Source organism: Pelodiscus sinensis, chromosome 3 (genome assembly GCF_049634645.1).
Source record: "Pelodiscus sinensis isolate JC-2024 chromosome 3, ASM4963464v1, whole genome shotgun sequence".
Classification (NCBI taxonomy): domain Eukaryota; kingdom Metazoa; phylum Chordata; order Testudines; family Trionychidae; genus Pelodiscus; species Pelodiscus sinensis.
Genome location: NC_134713.1, coordinates 98,467,135 through 98,490,863, shown reverse-complemented (window position 1 = coordinate 98,490,863; position 23,729 = coordinate 98,467,135). Strand labels below are relative to the sequence as shown.

The 23,729-nt window shown below is 42.8% G+C and overlaps 1 protein-coding gene across 11 annotated transcripts in view; it reads right to left on the bottom strand.

Moving 5' to 3' along the window:
* The window catches only part of ARFGEF3 (ARFGEF family member 3), a 138,913-nt gene that overhangs the window by 97,721 nt on the left and 17,463 nt on the right, over nucleotides 1–23,729 (bottom strand). For all 11 annotated transcript variants that reach the window (XM_075924277.1, XM_075924276.1, XM_075924278.1 and 8 more), the window contains exons 3-4: nucleotides 15,332–15,413; nucleotides 13,183–13,314 (exon numbers count right to left, since the gene is read on the bottom strand). In XM_075924277.1, coding sequence (XP_075780392.1) covers nucleotides 13,183–13,314; nucleotides 15,332–15,413 — 214 coding nt within the window. The remainder of the gene's footprint in view (nucleotides 1–13,182; nucleotides 13,315–15,331; nucleotides 15,414–23,729) is intronic.

The following is a 23,729-nucleotide window of genomic DNA, read 5'->3' as shown; positions in this document are numbered from 1 at the left end:
TCATAGTCCCCCAAGTTGCCCCAGCCTCCCTCACCTGTGGGCAGCGCACTGCCCAAGTCTCCCTCCCCCATGCTCCAACTGGCTGAGGGAAGGCTAATTTCCCCCCTCTCCTCCAGAGCAGTGCCTGGGGGTGGGGATGGGCTACCATGGCCCAGCCAGGTAGGGGCTGATTCTGTCCCCACCCCTCCCAGCCAGCCAGGGAAGCAGGCTACCAGTCTGCTTTGTGATCCACTGGTGAACCACTTGCGATAGATTGTCGTCAATGTCTTGGGCACCCCAGATATAGGTTATAATTGGGCCCTGCTGGGCGTCCCACAGGTGTCCGGCGATTAGCGCTGCTTCGTAGAAGATTGTTCTTTTCATTGCCAAGATGGCTACCAGTTAGGATGCCAATATAAAGCAACAGTAGACCAACTCATGAAACGTGTGTTTGCTTTCTGTCGCTGACAGTTTATTTTTAAACAGCTGTATACAGGCAATTTCACGGTAACTGGGCTGATTACTTGTATTATTATTATTCAAGTTTAAATTACTATTTATTTTTGAAACTGGTTTTTAAGCACAACTGGAATATTACTGGAAAATAAGGGACCATTTTAAATTTAAATGAAAATTATTTAAAAATAAAGCCCTTTATAGAAGTTTTATTTCAGTCGTGCCCTTTTTTATTCAAAACAGATTTAAATATTGCTATGGGGAGAAAAGAGCAGCAGGAAATGTATAAGTTGCAGTCCACACTTTCAAAAAAACCCCAAACAAAACACCCCTCTCCCCACAGAAATTCCTGCGTATGGGCCTGAATCCTGTCTCACTGTATGTAGCATGGCATGGGAAGGATGAAGACAGTGGCTTCCCATGAATTAGAAGCACTGTGAAAGGCTCAGCTATCAGTGGGAATTGGTGCATTCATTACCCAGAACACCAAAGACAAAGACTCAGATCTAGTACAGATTAAGCTCACAAATTATAAATGATGACATGTTGAATGTTCCCAGAAGAACATGCTCATTAATTCACTTGACTAAAAGCTACTGCTGAAAACTATTTCAGCATGAAACTTCTACTTATGCAACATAGGGGCAAGGGGGAAGGAAATGATATCAGTCACTCAACAGATATTTTACAAGTTTTTTTAAATGGCTCTGGCAGTGGCTTTTGTTTTCAAAATGATAATACAGTACTCTAATGTAGGAAGGATTATAGAAAGCTGTCTGGCAAAGTCAGGATGAGATCTTCTGCTTCACCAGCCATGTCAATATGTGTGTACATAATGTTCCTTTATAAATTAAATTATATAGTTAAATCGCAAGCAAAGCCATAGCAAATTATAAGAAAAACAGTAAGTCAGATAAATGAATTCCATTACCAAATGGAGAGAAAAAAAAGCCAGACACTGCTACTACTTCACATGTTGAGCAGTACTCCATGGGTGGTTCCACTAAGTAAGGGTATCCAGGAAACTATTCATGGCATTAGGTATGATTCAGCATGATTAGAATTTGGCCATAAGGGCAACAGAAGAGATATGAAGAGACAAAAAGACAAATCACAGCTAGAAATAGGCTTTTTTAAAAAATAAAAAAGATGGGATGATGGGTGATTAAGAGAGTAGTAAAATCAACCAGGAAGAAGAAAAAAGGGGAAAGCAAAAAGTAATAGCTAGTGACAAATTGCACAAAACATAGCAAACAAAGGGTAAATTTTAAACACATAAAAGACCAAAGAAACCAATGAGCTACTTTACATTGAGAGGACATAACAGTCTATATTCCTTAAGGGATCATATTTGAGAGAAACAACAAGCAATTTGTTTCCTCCTGTTTTTAATGCTACTGAATTTTGTAGATTTAAAAAAGCAATTAGTATAATAAAAAGATTTTGCAGGAGACAAAGAAAAGACAGAATAAGGAAAGGCAAGCAGGCAGACTAAAATGGCCAAAACATTAAAAACATATTAAATTTGGATGTTTCTCTGACATTAGATAGCGGTATTCCTGGTGTATCCAGATCATTAACAACACACACAATAAATGTCACTAATACTAATGTCAGTGAACCTTTCCAAAATATCCTAACAGTTCTCTGGGTAAATGTTAGAAAGATATCTACTTTTTCTATTGTGTTCACAAACAACAATAAAGTTGGATCCAGAGAATATACTGAAGTACAGTAATTGGAGGGAAAAAAAAGTCATCTCTCTCTCTATCAAAAGGTAAGTCATTTGCAATCACACACCTGTGAAAATGTGCCAATGTATCTTTATATGGCCCACATGTGCGTGTGACACAATATAGCCTGCTCTGTCCTGTTTCGAGGCCATAATACCTTGTATATGTCAAACAGTAACAATTCTGCTAAAGAGGAGACATCACTGAGGGTATTAGAATGAGCACAGGGATATGGTCAGCTGGCAAAACTTAGGGTACCTGAAAGCTTCTCTATGTCATGCATTTTGACAGAATTGGTGCCAAGTAGCCATACTATACCAAGCCCATAAAACCACAGGTCAGACCAAGAGAACTTTCAGAGTGGAAAAGATTATGGAGGGGTGAAATAGCTTTAGACAGAACCTCTGCTATGATGTTATATTTTGGACTGTTTGGTAATACAAGGCTGAGATAGAGATTTTATTTGCTTAGAAATCAGAAAATTAAAAACAAATCTTCTCAGAGCAACTATGTTGATATTTTAATATGGTATAGGTTTTTTATTTTTAATGTGTTAATTATGGGAGAAGCACACAGGAATACTTATAGTTAAAGAGAGACCTTAGGAAATGCTAAAATCTAAGGGTCATTGTGAGGGATGGAGAAAAGATGGCCCAGCATTTCAGGGCTTAAAGAAAGCCTCTGGATCCAGCTGCTGATAAAACAGGCAAGGCTAGCCAACCCCAGGCCTGAATGGGGAAGAAAAGGAAGGAGCCTGGCTCAGTTTCGGGCAGATTATCAAGGACACAAGAACTTGGTTTGATGATCTGAGGACTCAGCTCAGCAGCCATAGACTCATAGACTTTAAGGTCAGAAGGGACCATTTTGATCATCTAGTCCGACCCCCTGCACAATGCAGACCACAGAATCTCACCCACCCACTGCTAGAATAATCCTCTCACCTATCTCTCAGATATTGAAGTCCTTGAAACAATGGTTCAAAGACCCCAAGATGCAGAGAATCCTCCTGCTAGTGACCGGTGCCCCATGCTACAGAGGAAGGCGAAAAACCTCCAGGGCCTCTGCCAATCTATCCTGGAGGAAAATTCCTTTCTGACCCCAAATATGGCGATCAGCTAAACCCTGAGCATGTGGGCAAGTTTTTATTATTATTATTATTATTATTATTAATGGAGATTGCCCATCTCCTAGAACTGGAAGGGACCTTGAAAGGTCATGGAGTCCAGTCCCCTGCCTTCATAGCAGGACCAAGTACCACCCCTGACAAATTTTTGCCCTAAATGGCCTCCTCAAGGATTGAACTCACAGCCCTGGGTTTAGCAGGCCAATGCTCAAACCACTGAGCTATCTCACTGCCATGGCAGTGAGAAATTCCCCCCCCCCCTTTGGTAAAAAAGGAGGGGAACTCAAGAAACCTCAACTAATGAAAATCTGGACTCCTGTGTCTATGCCCCAAACTTAAAGGACTTGAGCAGTCTGGGGGGAGCCAGGATCAAAGGGAAGAAAGCAGGGAGTAAGTCTTCCCACCTTTTGGCCCCACCTATTCAACAATCTAGCAATAGGCTACCCAGCCTCTGGGAACCCAACCACAGTTATCATCAACAGCTTAGGACTTTCATGTTCTCCATTTTGAGACAAAATATGAAAGTTTGCTCTTGGACCAGGGAGTTATTTTATAACTCAGACTGTTCAAAACAGTCCTACCGCTTTCCATGACTGATGAGAGTGAAAAAAAAATACATTTTTACCATCAAACTTTCTGTAATTTTTTACAGCTCGATGTAGAAACGTGAAATGTTGCTTAGGTTGCGGACGTATTTTTCAGTGGTTTGAGAAAACTTGGGTAGTGATCCGTGAAAATTAAAAGGCTTTAAAATAGGATTTTTGTGCCCACACAGTGACCTAATTCAATCTCTTAATGGTTTACCAATGTTCTCCTGCTTCTATGACAACATGTGTGGGTTATGAAAATCTGTAGCAAGTTCTGCCTCCACCCACACTGTATCTGAGAGTTTTTATGAAGGGATACAGGGCTCAAAGCCCTCCCTTCATCCATGGGCCATAGAAAGATATGTATCAAACAAGGCAAGGGAGGCTGACTCACTGCATGGTATTATTCTAACATGGGATTTTACACCATACATCACCATGCCATCTAGTATATTGCACACAGCATTTTACTGTTAGTTAACCTAATAGACAAGCATGATAGAACATCTTTGTTTCTTCATTTTTCTCTTTAAAGATTGTCAATTTCCATGCACAAAAACCTATGTTCTAAGAACACGAGATCTGAAAAGTAAAGCAGTCAAAAATTAGGAACTGATAAAGTTCAAACTGTCTGTGCAATCTTAACAATATCATCTATTACAGTTGATCACATGCTATTTTACCCAGAAGACTTCCCTCATTTATTTTGTACACTGGACCAAACCACCCCCCCCCCCCCCCAGGCAGTGTTGGGTACTTTCTTATCTCATTCACTCTTAGGAACTGTATGGTATAGACATAAAAAGGGTCTGCTGAAAAAGAAAAATGGTGGTATGTGGGTAATGCTTAGGACTGAGATCAGGTAATTTGACGAAACCACAGAACAATGTAGACACCTCATTCCGAGAGCCATCACTCTGGTGTAGTGAAGGAGCTAGTTCCTGTCTCCCTGCATTGTTCCCTCTGCACTGCTCTGGAGAGTCGTCCTAACAAGTAGAGGACAGAAAATTGGTACCTGCATTTGCAAAAATGAGCCACGGATATCCACATTTGTGGATGCAGATACTGGTGGGTATAAAGTGGATATCTGAAGATTTGCTGGGCTTTACTAACAAAGTAGCTGGAGTCTCCTTCTCTTCTGCTGCCCCCGTTTTTGGACCCAGCACTAGCCCTGCCCAGACCTTCCCACATGAAGGATCCCTCCCCTCGGTGGCAAAAGGGTACTTGAGGAATGGGGGAGAGGGACAGAAAGGGGAGGGGACACAGAATGGATCCTGGGTTTTGGAAAAAGGGGCACAGGGAATGGGGGATTTTCTTCTTCCCATACCCCCTTATTGCTCAGTAGCCAGCCCTGCTGCATCCCTCTTGTGTGCCATGTACTGCTCCCTCAGTTTCCTGCCCCAGGCGTAGCTCAACCCAGACCTTCCCCCTTAAGCACACCTCACCCAGAGCTAATGCTGGGGCTGGAGACCAGGGCAGTAGTGCATGGTGCTGGCAGAAGCTCCTGCGGCTGGGCTGATGGGACACCTAGCCAGGATCAGGAATCCCAGCCTGTGGATTTGGGGGGGGCTCCAGTCCCAATTTGGGTGGGCCTGGATGAAAAGTGGGCAAGATGTAGATATATCCCTGATGGAAGATACAGATCTGTAGCTACCTCATCCATCTGTTACAGGTGATCAATGGCATCATCTCAAGCATCTGCAGTTCTGAACAGAGTAAGCATTTCAGGCTGCAAGCACACATAGATGGGAAGGCTCATTCTTCTCTGCAAATGCCTCATAAAAACACTGATGGGCCTACACTTGCATTGAACCGGACATTTAAAATGCCATGCTGGGTCAGTAGTGAATTCATTTTGGAGTTGTGGCAACCACTCTTTGTACCTAACTTCTAGAGATTCTGAGCCAATAACATGAAATGCTTATTTTGCTCTTTTGTAGCTTTGCTGGTTTGAGGAGGCTCATAAGGGATAGAAAATGTGTCAACTAGAAGTAACCCAGGGGCTGTAATTTAATTGGCTCCATACCCCCAAACTGGGACTGTAAAACTGATTAAGTTGATTTTCTTGCCAGATGCTGCCCATTTCCTCGTAGTAGGTGTTTTGGATATGAGGGGAAAAAAATGCTTCATGTCCTTGGGTTGCCATGTTTTCATCTGTGGAACCATTGGGCTCTGCACAGAAAATGCCAGTGGGAGCCTTTAGTGCCTTTCTGCTCTGCTCAGACTCACTGCTGCATGACCGTACAAGCAACTTCATAGAGCTAGAAAAAAGCCATTCTAATGAGGGTGGTTTAGCCTTGAAAGTTAAATCTTAGCAAAATACTGCTCTGAATTAGCCACTCTGAGGTCAGCCCTGCTGGGATCATCACAATGGATTGCAGGGTGTTGTAGCCTGAATCCCTGTTCAGGAGAGAGAAGGTTGTGGGCCCAACCTAGGCAGAGGTGAATGCTAGCAGCTGGACACCTAAGGAGACGTGCCTTGACCAGAACACAGAAGGCATCAGAATGTGATTTCGTGTTTTGTCAATAATGCATGTCGATTTCAGTCAGTTGGCTAGTAAACAACTTAACTGGGGGGGGGGGGAGAGATGTGACCAGATGTGTCACATGTGCCTTTATACGACTCCCATCACTAGGATATCCACTGAATTTTCACACAATTTCTTTCCACCCACCTCTCTACTTCCACTCCCTCAAAATTAGTTCTGTGAAATGTAACTATTTTTTGCATGAAATACAAATATCACATTTGTCTTTCATATTTCAAATCTCTCAAATTTAGCTGTTCGAGAGAGTAAAAATTATTGAAATAAAACCCAAAAAAGGATAAAAAAGTGACATCATTTAAGAGGAGCCTTAACTACAAATTGGCAGCATAGATCAACAATTGCTTCCTAGTCTGTATGTTCAGAACATTTTTCACCCCTCGTGCATCTCTGTTTACCAATTATCATTTTTATGGTTCCTGCAATGAATTCCTGTTTTTATGGACAGTGAAATGATTCTTAGTCCTACAATAAACCTAGTCATTACATGTATAATGACTCAAAGAGACAACATAAAAAGTAATGCAGCTTATATACGGTTCTAAAACATGTCTGTTTCAGTCCAACCTCTTCCTCAATTTGATTATGCTGTGCAAGGAGAAGCACAGTAGCTACTAAGGTTACTCCATTAAATGTAACAAACCGTACGCATCAGCGACAGAGAAAAGTATTCCATACACACTGACCCTTAAATACCCACAAATAAGCAGGCTAATCATTATCCTTTTGATGTCCTACTATTTTAATGAGCTGCTTCAATTGAGCTAATTAAATGAGTTAATTTTTTTATCTGTAAAATGCAGAATTTAATTCAGAGAAAGAGCTGAAGTTACACTACACTACAATGACTTCATTCATGCTCTCTCCATATTTCCACATCAACCAACAAATTTGATAAGTCAAAATGGCTAGCTACCAGCTCTTAAACCTAGAACTGGTGAAAAGTACCCAGTTTCTCACCCACACAATTTTCCATTGAAAAACCGAAAATCCCCAAACCCACACATTTTTAAAATTTTCTGATGGGGGAAAAAAATCAAAGTTTTAAAGAAAGCAAATACGCCTCAAAGTTTTTTTTAGGCAACTCCCCCAATTCTTCATTAAAAATCTTTTAATAGAAAATCTTTTGCAAAACTCTCCCTGGGTTCTGCTTCCCACTCCACCATCAATTCCGAAGATTTTGTAGCTAGAAATAAACTGCAAATCTTGTTTGATAGCTAAGGCAGAATAGAATACAACTTAGGGTGAATCGGATCTGCATTACTGACAGGAATATTAACCAGATTTTGGCCTTGATTCTACAACAGGATATCTGAGCAAAGCCCCTATGAATTCGGCAGTGGCCATTATTTTGGAATAATAATGCGAGCCTCTACACAGCAATTCCATTATTTCAAAATAACAGGTGGCTTATTCCGAAATCTGTAAAAGTAATTCCACGAGGAATAACGCCTGTCCTGAAATAGCTATTTTGGAATAGCAGTAGTGTGGATGCTCTACTGCTGCCATTTCAAACTAGCTCTTCCCCAGGGCCATTCAAAGTAATTACTCCCCAGTGCCTCCTGGGGCTCTAAATTGAGATACCAAGTCCACATTAGGGAAGCCTGCCTCCGACTAATTTTGAGGCTTCCCTGTGGTGCAGACATGCTATTTCTGAGTATTTCTTCTGGAATAGCTTATTTTGAAATAAATGTGTAGTGTAGACGTACCCTTAGAGACAAAATGGTTTGTTGTGGTCTGTTTCTGCTGGCTGACCACAAGTTTATGAGTATAGAACTATAATTTCTATTTCTGGATTTCCCGGATGCATTTAGACAAAAGTGAATGCTGAAATCTCAGAAAATGCTGCCTATATTAGTGCTGCAGGGTCCCAAATACTGTGCATGGAGTACATGAAAAGGTTCAGAACAAGGTTCCCGTAAAGCGGTTTTTAGCAAAGGTTCGTTGATCATACATCTCATGCATGGATTAAACAGAGTATTGCCTGGTTTTTTTCAGTAAAAGCCTATAGAACTTGAAAGATAATACTAATCAGAGAGCAGAACACCTAATCCACCAACAAAAGTAAATTTGGAGTTGCTGGGAATACTCCAATCTTAAACAGCTGGTCACTATGGACAATACAGAGTTGGGTAATAGCAGAGCCCTTTCTTCCTTTGACCATTCTTTTACAAACCATATCCTTTTTTGCAATGGTGTTTGTGTGCAAACCTTGCCACATGGTATACCAAGCAGTAGCTGCTAAATGCCTGAAGATAAGTTTATTTGGGCTAAGAAGATGGAAGCCCAAATTAGAAGCCTATTAGGCTGCAAGAAATATTCAGAGCCTAGAACCAGAACAGCTTTAGCACGTTAACTAAGAGTGAAATAATTACTCATAAATACTAGAAAAGGTCACCAGTGACAGCCTTAATTAAGTATTTCTATCTCTTCTTCATCTTCCTCTGCAGTTTCTGTCTCATCAGTTTTAAGTTTTCTATCCTGAATTATTTTAATCCTGCATTGCTTGTACACTCAAGCTTCTGAATGATGCATCAGAGCGCATTAATTTAACTGAAATCACAAAGAGAGAAAAACAAAAAGGGTGGTGAGAGGGGCACATCCTAAGTTGCCAACTGTCACTTTCCAAGAGGACTTGCCTGCTGTTTTAACTTTACTGCTGTTCCTCCACAGCAATCGTAAGTGTGGGCACCTATTTAAAATACGATTTTTCTGAGCCTCAAGCAACAAGTGTTAAAAAGTGCATTATGTCTGTTTTTCACTGGGATATTTGAGAGGGGCCTCAGGATTAATTTCTTCTTAGAAAATAAAGAATTAGCTTCCAAATTAAGTCAATAGGAAAATTGACATTTTACAAATAGAAGTCACAATAATATGGTAGGAATTAATATTACATATGATAAAACAGTGTGCCCCCCCCCCAAATAAAAGGTCCTCGCTCTTTAGAGCTCCTTCATCTATCTCACTTTCCTTTTATATTTAGCTCCCTTTGCTTTAGAGCCAGAAGGTCATGTTCTGAGCTAGATTCCTTTTGACTACCAGTAAACCCAGAAAAGAAAGGGTCTTTCACCTGTACTACGATCACAAAAAGAGAAACTAAAACAGCTCAGCAGCAGACCAGTTTCCTCGTCCACTGCTGACCTGACCATATCTGACAGTGTCTTTATCAACACCGCACATGCTTTTGCAAGTAAGGTAAGTCTAATTTCATAAGAAGAAAATGCTAAAACCATTTTAAAAGCTTTTCAAACTCAAGACAAAAAAGTCTGTGTTTGTCTCTAAATTAATCACGAGTCTTCCCAGCAGCTCTTCAGACTCTGTGCTAACTCTTTCAGTGCCTCAAGCTGGATAAGGCAGTCCTGCACAACCCTAACTCATCCTTGCATTTTGGTCATTTAAATTAAGATGTGGTCCCAAGAGCTAACACAATTTCAATTCAACAATATTCATCTGCTCAGTGCACATCAAAGGGCTGAAACCTTAACCAACCTAGTTATTACTTCATTGTACAACACATTACATATGTAAGGAACACTGGTTCCATTTAGTAGTATCATTATCTCCATTTTAATAACAGGGAAACCAAGGCATTTCTGAAATGCTATCAGCAAGCCTATGGCACAGCCAAGCTTTGAACCCCCATCTTCTAAGGTCCAATCCAGTGCTCCATTCTACAGCCCACACTGCTACCTGTGTGTACACCCCCCCACACACCCTCACCCACCTACCCCTGATTATCATAAAGTCATTGAATTGGAATGAGTCATGTTCAAGAGGGTATTAGTATCACACGGACAGTGGACAATAAAGCTCCAAATACCGAAATAGCTCAAATCTGATAACCATCAGGTCACACTGCAAAAGACTGGGGTTTTGAAGAAGACTGAAGATTTACAGTTGCTGAGATTTAACTGTAATTGTTCATGGTGAGCTAGGATCCCTAGTGTCTTGGCGAGGCATATTTTTAGTTATATAAATAGCAATAAATAATTCAATAATGGATGGCTTGCAGCCTCTCTAGTTAAAATTGGGGTCTGCTCTCTGACATAAACCCAATTTTGGTATGGACTCTTGAAACCCTTGAAGAAAGCATTTCTTCTTCAACAATGCACAGTGGAAAAAAAAAAAGCCAGAGAAAAACTGGACAAGATATCTCACAATGTGGTATTTGAGAGAAAAAGATGTAAATCGAGTCTGGTAAGTATAATGCTTTCTTTTCTGCCCAAAATAACTTGTGTCAGGAATTTCACATTTCATATATGCTAATATTTCTGCATATCCCAGTTTTGGATAAGTGGCACTGTATATGTTATTTCACAGCAAACTAAGAATTTAAGAATGGTCTGTCAGGATCCAGTGACCTTTAAAACATCTGACACATTGTGCCAGATTCCCTAATCCAGGGCTACTCCACACGTGGGCCGCATTTGGCCTGTTTGTGCCCGCGGTGCAGTTTGGGTTTACACAGAGCTCAACAAATCTCCCAGGCGGGGTGAGCATTGAAAGACACAAGTGGATGGGCTGGCTGGAATAGACGGGCATGGGGTGTCGGCATTTCTAGACCCCAGGGAAGGTGTGCCAGGAGCGTCAGGGCATTGTGGGAAGTGCTGGCTGCTTAGCCTTGTGGGCAGAACCTGAGAAGCACTGACTGGCTCACACTGGCCACGTTTGGGTACAGTTCTGTGGCTGGGCAGCCCCCATTTGGGGACTTCAGCCCTGATGGGAATCCAGAATGGAGCTCCTGGGCACCTGATGTGTTTTGCCTCTTGTGTCTGGCCTGACTCACCCAGCTCCCCACCCGCCGCAGGCTGGAGCACTCTGGCTTGGAAACCTTTTTCTGAGTAAAATCACTCCAAGAAATGCACAACCTGAAGCTTCAAGCTAGACACCCAAAACATGGGTATACAATTTTCTTTTAAAAGTGCTCATTAACAGTGCTGTCATATGGGTGGAAATCTGGTAAATATTACGTTTTATTAATATCAGCAGAACTGACTTAAATGGGTCCTGCGTGTTGTGTAGTCTTGCCTTAATTGTAGTCATGCCAGTCAGTGTGAAAGAAGTTATTTGCATATATATGCAACCACACTTAAATTACAGCACATGCCGAGGGCTGCGAGTATCATTGCCTGCCCTAATTTGTTTTCAGCCATTTTGCACAATACAGAAACTGGTTGCCACTAGTCAAAGAGATTTCACCTGACGGAAGAGCACCCCCTATCTGTGCAGATGTGTTGATTCTTAACCCTGGACCAGTCCCCTCCCACCACAGAGGCAAGTGAAGAGAAGGAGGGAGATGGTGTGTGAGAGGCAGGCAGGATACATTCTTGGTGGGTGCTCAGGATTCCTCTCACCAGCTTTAAGTTGCCTCAGAACTGGAGCTTCTCTTAGTAATGAGAGAGTTGAACCCATCTTCCTGACAACTTCCACCCATTGCACATCATCTTTGGTAGGCATCACTCTTGAATTTGTATATGTGCATTGGGTAATTGCACGCACAAATGATCTTTGCTATGGGCACAAAGGAAACAAAGGGCTTTGAGTAAAAGACAGAAAAAGAAGCAGTCTGCATGACTGGCAAATATGGATCAGTTTTAGCAAGGGCCACTTTCTCCTTCAGGCAGGGGCACCTTTCAGTGCTGAAGACCACAAAAAAAGAAAAGCAAACAAAAGCTCTAAGGAAAAATTAGCAGGAGTAATTGAGTCTAGGAGCAGAAGGGAGTAAGATCCCTTTGGACAAATGGTTTCATAAATCTTAATTCTATATGAGGCAGAATTATACAGTACAGTACTGAGTGCATTAGAACATGCAGAAAAGGCCCCTCTGATCACATATTCCTCAAATAGTTTCTTCCTGGATGAGTTTCCCCTCCTTACTGTAAGCAGATACTTGGAAGGATATCAAAGAGAAATTATTTACATCAAATATAAAATTTAGATCCAAAGGACTGGAAGCCATCAATCATAGTACTGTTTTCTATCAGGTATGAGATGAACTGAAGTTGAGACTCTACTGTACCTTTAATTAAGGGCTCATGAGCTGGTATCTGAAACAGGGTATACTCAAAGGCCTCTTGACAGGGCAGGTCATTTTTTGACTCCCTCACTACCAACTGACCATTCTAACTCATAACAAACATCCTGAAGCAGTACAAGTATTTCTAGGAATAAAAACTTCCATTAAGGGATACAAAATATGGGTGGCTCCCATACACTAGTTCAGAAATATTTTGGGGGTAACCAGCAGGTGCCCAGATAAGTCAGATTCCTCCCTCCACACCACACACCTTTGCCAACCACTATTTGTGAACAATTTTTTTCTAGAGACAAACAACAGATAGAGAACGTGGTCCAGATTTTCAAAAGTGCATGCGTACAACCAGGGTTTCCAATGTGCAAATCCTCCATCTGAGTATATACAACAAACACTGAGCACGTACAAATGTGAATCCTTGTGCCATCTGTGAACTTCTTCCAAAGAAGTTTTCAAACCACAGTGTCTGCTTTATGCTGTTTAGATTTGCCTTTTAACTTATAGGTAGGGTAATGGCAACATGGGAGATAACTGTGTTACGAGGCAACAAATGAAAGCTACTGTTACATAATTCAGTAGGACTGCAAATGACTGTTCGTCAACAAGGGGGAGGATTGAATGCAAGATGTGCACATGTCCAAGACACTTCCAAATATGCTCACAAACCCCTGAGTGTGAGCCAGACAGTCTGTGTTGTAAGCACGGACATCTGTAAATCACTCACCTTCATCACTTCTACCTGCAGGTCTTCGTTCAGAAGAGGAGTCACTTTGACAGCATTTAGCATCTGATTTAGTAGCTGCTTCTCATCGGCGCCTATTTCCATGGATACAAATCTCTCATCAGATAGCAGCTTCTGCAATAAAACACCAAGCAGTTCAGTCTCAGAGACCGTTGATTTCTCCCCATTATATAAAACTCCACTCTAATCAGAGTACTAGTTGCATACCTGTCCTTTCTTCTCGGAGGACAGGATCTAAGCCTTGCAGAACACTTTTGAATTCATTATTGAATTCAGGCTCTTTTATCTCTTTTTCGTGAGCTCAAATGATCTAGAGAAGACTGTTTCCCAGTGCACTCTCAATATGTAATTTCTGAAGGCTGCTGGTCTTGGCTTAGGTGAAGCACTCAGCTAATGTCATTTTAGAAGTAAAACTTCCAACACACATACAGAGTGGACAATGAGACTGGTTTGATGGCCTAGAGCAGTGTTTCTCAACCAGTGGTAGGAGTACCCTTAGGGGTACTTGAGAGAAGTTTGAGGGGTACATCAACAACTGAAATTTGGAGAAAAACTGAATTTTTGTTTTAAGTTTTATAGTGCTTTATTATTTTTGTATTTTTTTACACCCAAAAATTTCGTTGCCTGCCCAGCTACGATTAAGTTGTTTAAACAAACATGGCGCAATAGTAGAGAAAAAAAACTGTAGGTACTGGGGGTACTTATTTTTGGGGGGGGAATAAGGGGTACTTTATAAAAGAAAGCTGAGAAACACTGGCCTACAACTCCCACTACTTTACATGTTGCTTAGTGGGAGATGAAGATTTAGCTAGCATCCCACTCTCTCACGCTGAGCTGCCACAGGGATGGTGAGGTGACAGCAGCACTGTGGAGGTGGCATTCCTAATCACTGACAGAGGATGGAGAGAGGGATTTATGTATCTCTCAAGAGATGACTCATCAAAAACATTAACTAAGCCCCTGAAGAGAAGGCAGCCTGACCACTGGGTTGTTCTGGAGATATGAAGTTTTTGTGTATTTGTCAGGGATAGGAGCAAGAGGATGTGTATAAAGGACACAGTGCTACTGATTTTTAGGGCCTGAGCAGCTTGGAAAGAACCCAGTACTGTATATGAGTAATGGAGTGTTACGTTGAGGTATTTCTAGACAGCATGATAGAGCTAGAAAAGGTGGCACCAAAAAAGCAAATCCAACTTAAAAATGGACCTAACTGGATCTTTAAGGGAGCCCACTTTCAAATCTAACAGTTGACCTTTTTATTAGTCTCAAAAACACAAACCTACTTTCAGTTACCTTGGGGCAAAACAGAGAAACGTGCACCACTGAAGTCCTACTGCACTTCTGCCCTCAAACAAAGGTCTTGTGCTCGCCTTTTGTGCTGGGATGATTTGAAACTCAGTGAACAGCAACTTGCATTTAGTAGAAGAGCAGCATGAAGCCTTCCCTACAAAACTATATTCCTAGCAATTAACATTAACTGAATACTGGTGCAATGTCTATTTTCCTTCAACAAAGCAAAAACATGCTCAGTTTCCATTTTGTTACCTGCAAATACATTAGCTCTTTGAAGTCTGCATCTGATTTTCTTGGGATATGCATTGCATGGCTGTTTTCAGCTGTAATTTATAAAAACCGCTTCACTTCACCTAGTGCTAGTGAGTGTATGAGGAATATTTTCAGTGGGGGTTCCTATACATTTATAACAGAGCTCTAGGTACTTTAGCCTATGTTACCCTATCCAGCCTCAAAGCACCACTCTCCTCTGAGCTGATCAAAGTGGACTAACTGGGACTCTCAGTACAGCTCCTAAGTCATCTACTGGAATCCAAGTGCAGGGTTAGGCATAAGAGCATACAGCTTCCAAAGAATCTTCTGCCTCTGCTAGCACAGAGAGTAGCTCCCGGATGCCTTCTCAGCAGAGCCCATACTATGGAAAAGAACTTCTCAACAGTGCCCATGGTATCACTAGGTCAGTCCTCATGACTTGATGTTTTATTTACTCCCCCCCCCCCCCCTTTTCATACTTTTTTCATCTATATTTCCTTTTAAATTAAATCATACAGAAGTGACCATTTTCTACATCCACTCTCCAACCAAGGAAGTCAAAATCCACTCAAGTCCCAGGCCATACCTGCATCCCTGCTAGAGCATGTTGGGCCAACTTCACATTCTTTGATTCCAAAGCAAGCTGCAGTGGAAGGAGACACTTCTCCCTACAAAAATGAGAGGAAAATGATGCTGAGAAACAGGCATTCACAAAGAGCAGACCCTTCTGGATATCCCTCATTTTTTAAACAGGGACAATCACAAACCACCACTGAAGAATTTACCAGCAAGTATCTTCTCAAAGAAACTACCACAGTTTCTCCACATTTTTCAAATAAATATTCCCTCAGGACAAAGCTGCTTGTAGATCCACTTCCCAAATAGCTTGGCCCTTACTATTTTTCATGTTGTGTAGCACAAATGTGATTTGCGAACTACACATGATCCTGTAGCATACACTGAGAAGCATGGTGCATCAGTCGCCTGTCTTCTGTTTATTAGTCAAGTTGCAGAAGAGGATACCGAGTTTCACATTATCATCTATGGAAGAAACTGTTCTTTGCCTTTTGTACAGCACAATATGTAAGGTGTGTTAACTGAGCTAAAATAAATTGTGCAAAGAATAAACATTAAAGGATAGGGTTTACAATGGGTTAATTAACACATTATTACAAATTGCAGAATGCTGCAAGCTTTTGCATATTAAAAAAAATAGTGTGTTAGAATAGCCAGAAGCAGATCCAAATACACTGGAGATTTGGATTCAAACTCTGATTTAAGATACAAATGAGAAAAAAAAAAAAAAAAAAAAAAAAAGTGGTTAGTGGACCAGAATACATTGCTTATCTCAGAAATCCTTTCATAACTGGCTGAAAAGAGGCCCTGAATTGGAACAACTATTGCATCTTATGATTGACATGTATCCACAGCGCTAGGTGGAGGAATGTTTACATAGAGATTGACACGGTGTGGGAAAATGCTAACAAATTTAATTTATAAAAAATATTGAGGGCCCGCCCCTGAAAACCAAGTCCCTTAAAGGGTTGTCCAGCTGGGCACTCAAAAAAATCAAGGCACAAAAAAATATTTTTTCAAAACACAATCCCTTGTCATTAGTGCCAATTAAAGACCTCACCACATCCCAAAGGCTACTAATCTAACACAGTTTAGCAAAACACTAAAAAAAGAGTGAATTCATAACTGCAAAACTTGTTTGTGAACTTGCAGGCTTTCCCACACTCTTTCCCCCAACAGATGCAAATTTACAAAATTTCACCTAACATATCTGATAGCAGCACAAAGATGACTGGGTGGAATTCTTGCTTTTAAATTCTAATAGAGTTTACATTTATATTCAATCACCTTGCTTAGGATGCTTTGAAGAACAAACATGCAGAAATTAACTATTTCAGAAGCTCTTCAAAAGTTTCTAGAACATATTTAGCCAAAATGACTCTGCAAATATTAGCTATAGCATCCAAAGCTGTTGCATTTGTAATGCTGACAGGTGGAACTGAACCTGGAACCTCTGGAGTTTAGTCCATGAGCCTGTACAACTTGAGCTAAAAGCCAGCTGTGGCTCTCAGCGAAGGCTTCAGAACAGACTCGTTCTTCTCTCTGAAAGTGGCTTTGGTGCCAGTAGGTGTATTGGTTACACGCTGTTCACACAACATGTGAGAAACATCTCTGTCGACTGCTGTAGACTGGAACATCCAAAAGCAAATTAGTTCATGGGTTCTCTCTATTAACAGGTTTCACTCAATAACCCATTTGTAACCTACACATCCAGTGGGCATGGATTACATGCACATGTTGGGGCAGAAGGACACTTGAGGAAATCATACAGATGCATAGTAATGCCACTTCTAGCCAATACACATTCTTTAAAAAAAAAAAAAAAAAAAAAACCACAATATCTGATATTCCAAGACTTGAACTCACTCAATGTTTCTCTTTTGTTCTTGCTATTTTAAAAAAAATATCAGCTATTAGAACAGCCAATACTTAGTGCTGTCCCATTTCAGCTGCTGAATCGAGGGTTGTTGTTTTTTTTACGTGATCAACAGGTAGCAATCAAGGTCGCTGTGCATGAACTCATGTAAACATAACAGGTATTGAGAAATGAAGCTACACGCATAACACTCTTCCCCTCATTTTAAGCACAACTGCTACCGTTTGTTTAAAAAGGCCTATTATTTAGACCAGTGGTTCTCAAATTTCACTGCACCATGACCCCCTTCTGAGAACAAAATTGCTACACAACCCCAGGAGAGGGGACTGAAGCCTGAGCCTGCCTAAGCTCAACTGCCCTTTGGGGGTGTGAGTGTGGGTAAACCAAAGCCCAAGACCAGGGGCAGGCAATAATTTTTGCCTGGGGACATTTCAAAATTTTTTGAAGTAGCCCCAGGCCATCCCAGTTGCCAGATGGTTTCAACAAAAATACCGAACACACTTGACATTACATCACAATCCACATTACATCTTATTTAGAAAATACTGGACATTTATATTTTCTCAATTTATTTCCTGAACAGAAGCTCAAATACTGCACTGTCCGGTTCAAAACCGGAAACCTGGTAATCCTACCCAAAAGGGACGGAGCTTATACAGGAAGGGGCAGGGCTAACTACCCCTAGACCATGATCGGTCTGGGGGGTGGGGAGCCCCTTTGGCCCCACTTCCCACTAGGCACCCATGCCCTGGAAGAGGCTTGGCATGCTCCCCCACACCCCAGGCCAATCAGAGTCTGGGGGCAGGGGAGCGCAGGAAGCCTCCTCCTGCCTTGCGAGGAGCACATAGCACTTTGAAGTGCCACAGGGCCAGGCCCTGATTAGCCAGGGAGACCGGGTCAGCCCTCCTTGCAAGCCCCAATTGGCCTGGGGGCAAGGGAACGCACGAAGCTTTCTCTGCTCTCCCTCCCGCACCCCGGTTGCCCTTCAAAGCGCCATGTGCTCATCACAGGGCGGAAGGAGGCCTTGCAGGCGGGGGCAGAGCAGAGAAGGCTTTGGGCTCTTCCCTGCCCCAGGCCTTCATTGGCCTGGGGGTGTGGGAGCAGCAGGGCCTCCGAGGGCAGGATCTATCCGGTTGGCAGGCTGGATAAGGCCCGCTGAGGCCCTTTTACCCACCCCTGCCCAAGACCCTCTGCCCCAATCAGGAGTGCTAAAGTCCAAGGGCTTCAGCCCCAGACAAGGGACCTGTATGTTGAGCCTCACTGCCCAGGGCAGAAGCCCTCAGGCTTTGGCCCTGGGTGTTGGGGCTCTGGCTTTGGCCCTGGATTCCAACAAGTCTGAGCCAGCCATGGTGACCCCATTAAAACGCAGTCATAATCCACTTTGGGATTCCCTCCCACAGTTTGAGAGCCACTGATTTAGACTGTAAGCTCTTTAGGAAAGGGAGGGTCTTCCACCCTCTGCACTTTGTACAGCATCTAACACAATGGGGCTGTCCTGGCCATAGGCACTATTGCAGTACAGACAACGAATACGGATAGGTGGGACTTGGCAAACATTAGACGCTTTTATTCTTTTATTAACAGTCTGAGAAGTGAGGGTGAGGAGGCCATAACCCAATGGAACTGAGCCCGCTGATGTTCGTTACCATAAAAATGGCCTGGTGCCCCATGTAGCTACCACTATTGTGCACAGAGCCCAGCCTCGGCAGCTAGAGATTGCAACGGGTACAGAATGTAAGTGATTTCTTGATACATCATCCCAAGCTTCACACACAAATCACAACAGGAGAATGGAAATGAGAACAGATTCAATTAGCTGTACTCCCCAACCTTGCTAAAAATGTTTCACTGAAGATCTAATTAATGCTGCAGCAATCTCCCTTCCCATTACATTCTCTGAGAAAATAAGCTGCCACTGTGTCATTTCCTGCTCTTTTTACAATCTCCGCCAGTAAGATCTTTATCATCTCCTTACCACGGTCATAAAGCACCTACAGATATCCTGCCAATACTGGACCAGGCCCAATGATGGGGGGAGAGGGAAGCAAAGGAGGCAATTGCCCTGGGATTCAGAGATTCAAAGGGGTCCGAAGTAAGGATGTTAAGGACTATTCGACTATCCAATAAGCAAATACTTATCGGATAGTTGAGTCACCTGGTCGATTCCCCCGCCTCTTGCTGCCTACCTTCCCCCGCCGCTGTTGCTGGGGCTCTTGTACATTTCAAAGGAGGAATGTGGAGCTCCGCATACAGCCCAGGGCCAGTGGGAAGTCCCGCTGACTCCGGGCTCCCCGCAGCTGCCCATTTGAATCGCACAGATGCCATGCATGTGCGAGGTTCAAAGGGACAGCCGCCAAACAGCTGATCTGGGGATCAGCTATTTGGCGGCTGTCCCTTTGAACAACGCATCTGAGCGATTCAAATGGGCAGCTGTGGGGAGCCCAGAGTCAACGGGGGACTCCCCAGCTGACCCTGGGCCCCCTGCAAAATGCTGCAGGGAGCCCGGGATCAGCTGGGGGCCAAGCTGACCCCGGGCTCCTAGCGGCATGCAATGTAGCATGGAACTTTGAGTCCCCCACTGATCCTGGGCTCTATGGCTCTGAAACGCACAAGAGCCCCCACTGGGGACTCTCGTGCATTTCAAAGGAGGCACCCGCGTGCAGCCCGGAGTCAGCAGGACTTCCCGCTGGCCCCAGGCTGTACGTGGAATTCCACATTCCTCCGCGTATGCAGAAGTGCCTATCGACTAGTCGACAGAAATTCGGTCGACTAGTCAATTAACTGCATTTTAACATCCTTAGTCTACAATGCTGTGCTCAGGGCAGGGAAGGGTTTACATAAGGCAGTATCTCAAAGCCATGAACGAGACTCCTTACTGTCACACAAGGCATTATCAAAAGAAGTGCGAGTACTTTACTTGCTGGAGGCTCACAGGCAGAGAAGCTGCCAGAAGTTTTGGGAGCCAGAGGTGCTGTGGGAGTTTAGGAGCTAAAAGGCAGGTGGTGAGAAGAAAATAAAATAGAGAGGGAAAGCTTGGAGGGAGGTTGTGGAAGTGGAGAAGGACTTTGAAGCCTAAGAAAGTTGCAAGGGGGCAAGGAAAAGGGAAAAGACAGACAAATTAAGTTCAGCCTGTGCATCTTTAATATCTGTGTCCCTAAGCAAAGCCCCAAACCGTGTGAAGTTTGTGCTATCTGGGCAGCTGGGATTCACCTCTGCACATGTATACAGAATTTCAGTGTCACCCTCAAGTGAGCACTATTAGCCACCTGCTCGTAAGACTGCTAGAGCCAGTCAAATTAAAAAAAGGAAGAAAGGCAAAAGGACAATGCCTTGATTCAGCACAGCCTCCTGTCAGTGTTCTTTTCTGGCTAGAGAAGAGGGGATAATGAAAGCTCTTAGCTCTTAGTATTGCCACCATGGCAGGTGTAAGGTTGGACTCCCCCGTGTGCAGAGTTTGGTGCTACTCACAGCAGAATAATGGTATGGACTGTGACCTTTCAGCAGAGAACAGAGACACACTTATAGAAACAACAGTGAAACCGGACAGCCTTCCTAGCCATGCTGCTCCCATTTCATAGCTGGGGAAATGTATTCTGCTCCCAGACCATTTTTCTTTTATATTCAAACAAACACAAACCAGTGCAGACCATACTTATTGGATCTTTGCAACTCTAGATTAAACACAACAACAACTTGCACATAAGGTACCTTAAGTAGAGGAAGTCAAAACTCTTCAAAAAGTTGAGCCTTACCGTCCCTATTTCACAGATGGGTTAACTAGAGCAGGTGTCACCAACCAGTTGATCAGGATCTACCGGTAGATCTTGGAGCCTCTGACAGGTGATCCTGACTGGTTTGGCCAAGAGGCTATCATGGGCTGGCACTTCAGCTGCCCATTCCCCCACTGCCCCCCTGAGCCTCCTCCTTGCTGTGCAGGGCAGGGGAGGGAGAGGAGGGCAGTGATGACAGGGTGCCTCCCTTCCCACTTCGTATCCTATCTCCACAGAGCAGAGAGGGGGCACAACAGGACTTGAGGGGGAGTTGCTGGCTGCTTTTGGGAGTGCTGCAGGGCCAGGGCAGGGGGTGAGCATGCCTTAACCTCACTGCACCTACTCACAAGCCACCTGAGGTAAGCAGTGCCCAGTTGGAGCCCACATCTCAAACTCCTACCCCACACATGAACCCCCTCCTGCACTCCAAGCTCCTGCCCCAGCTCCGAGCATACCTGCATCCAAACGCCATCGCAGGGCCTGCACCTAGAACCCCCTCTGACATCCCAACTGCCTGCCCCAAGAGCAGCTCAGAGCCCCTTTCATACTCCAGAAAGGGGCCTTGGAGAAGAGTCAGGAGGGAGGAGGGGCAAGGGTATTTATACTTGAGGTAGATCTTGGATTGCACTTAAATTCAAAACGTGATCTTGTGCTTAAAAAGGCTGGAGACCACTGAACTAGAGGAACAAGAAGATGAAAATCCAACCCTGCTCCTATTGACATCAATGGAATTTTTCCCACTGACTTCACAGGCACTAGGACTGAGTCATAATAAGCAACTTGCTCCAGGTCACAAAGCCACTCTGTGACGGAACCTCTAACTTCGGAGCAGTCCCAGTGCCCTAGTTTTAGCCAGCAGCATGTTTCCCCACAAGAGATGTTGCTTCGTGCAGTAGTGAACTATTCCGTTGTTGCTGATCATTTGTCAGCCTGCAGAATGCCTTATTAGAATGTAAATGCCTCTTATGTTCAGCACACTGGGTTACAATGACCTTTAACATGCTGTGTTTTGAAAGACTTGTCTATCTACCTTTCCAGACCAAGCACCTGCCACTAGGGTAGGATGACCAGCCAATCAAGTCAAAGAACACTAGAAACATCCAAAGACGACAGCTGACCTTATAAATAAGAAATCACAAAGATCCAGCTACCTCATTCTAGTGGAACAAGTCTTTGAATTAATGAGCCATTATTTTCTTCTCATTAATTTCATGATGAAAACGGTAACAAGGATAGGAAATGGCACAAACCTAATTCTTTCTTCTTACCGTATCAGTGGAATGGAGTTGCATTGCTGGCTGCAGCACGGGGGGGGGGGGGAAGAATACACTTTGCAATAAATCTTATTCCCCTTCATATGCAATAAATCTTATTCCCCTTCATATAAAAACTAGTGACTGGATTCATTGTCGTAATATTGGTTTAAAGAAAGTCATTCAAAATAGAACATATTTCCATATTATCTCCCACTGCAAATTATGTAGAAATAATATGACATACCTCAGGGCGTATCTACATGCATTTTGCATTCTACAATGTAACAAGAGCTGAGTCAAAGCATGGGATATAAAAATGATTGCCATTGTTTGATAATCTGTACCTGAAGGACATACTCACGAGGTAAGCCTGGCATTTTTAAAAAGTCAGACTCATACTGTTGGTTCAGAGAAAGCTGTCATCCCTAAATTTGTCCCTTTGTGAATCCAAATAATCATTTTCTCTCTTATACACACACACACACACACACACACACACGTGCGCGCGCGCCAGTTCGGTCCAAAAAAATAAGGTAAATTTTACTCCAAAAAGATAAAATATAATGCTTTTTAAAAAAAGTTTAAATATCTAAACTCTCTCTAGCTGCAGTAGTTTACTTAAAGCTAGTGAAATCTTGGTCTACTCTATGGCTGAAAGTAAAGGTAGCTGACAATCATAACAAAATGTTTCAGGTGATGGTTCTTTAAATAGGCTGGGGATCTGGCAAGCATGAAAGCATTTTATCTGCATTTAGGTCATTTTAAATTATTTGGAGTCTTACTTATCAAGGCCATTATGCCACAGCTCACATGGAAATTATGGGCCTAATGCAGAAATTACTGGATGAGGTTCCATCACTGATATTATGCAAAAAGTCAGAGTATCAGAATGGTATCTTCTGACTTAAAAATGTGTATGTCTTTAAAAGCACTATGAATTTCAGACTGCCCTTAAAGATTTTCGAGAGAGAGAAAAAAGGAAAACCTGGGGAAAAATCCACTATGAATTAACAAGCCATTATTCTCTTCTCGTTACTCTGATGATAAAATTGTAATGAGGACAGGAAATGGCACAAACTTAATTATTTCTTCTTACAGTCAGTGGCATGGAATTCTCCATGCTCTTTTCCCCCCCAACATTTCCTCTCCCCTTCGCCCTTTGCTCCATGTATCTTTTTCCTCTCCTTTTGCTTTACAAACTAGATACAGAGAACAATCACATCATGCAACTCTGAAACAAATGCTTCTGGGGTGGAACACAACAGCTGTTTACCATAGTGCAGTTTAGACTAGGAAGGGGAGAACAGTATGTTTCACCGATACTTGGAGTGCATGTTAACTTCACCTTCCACACTTATCCAATCTGGAATTTTAGAAAGGCTCCGCAGCTAACATCCCTTTAAACGTAAAAGCGGACAAACAAAAGAATATAGAAGACAATCCTGGACATTTTTTTTTTTTTTTAACAGACCATCCACCACAATCTGAATTGCCATCACTAAAGTG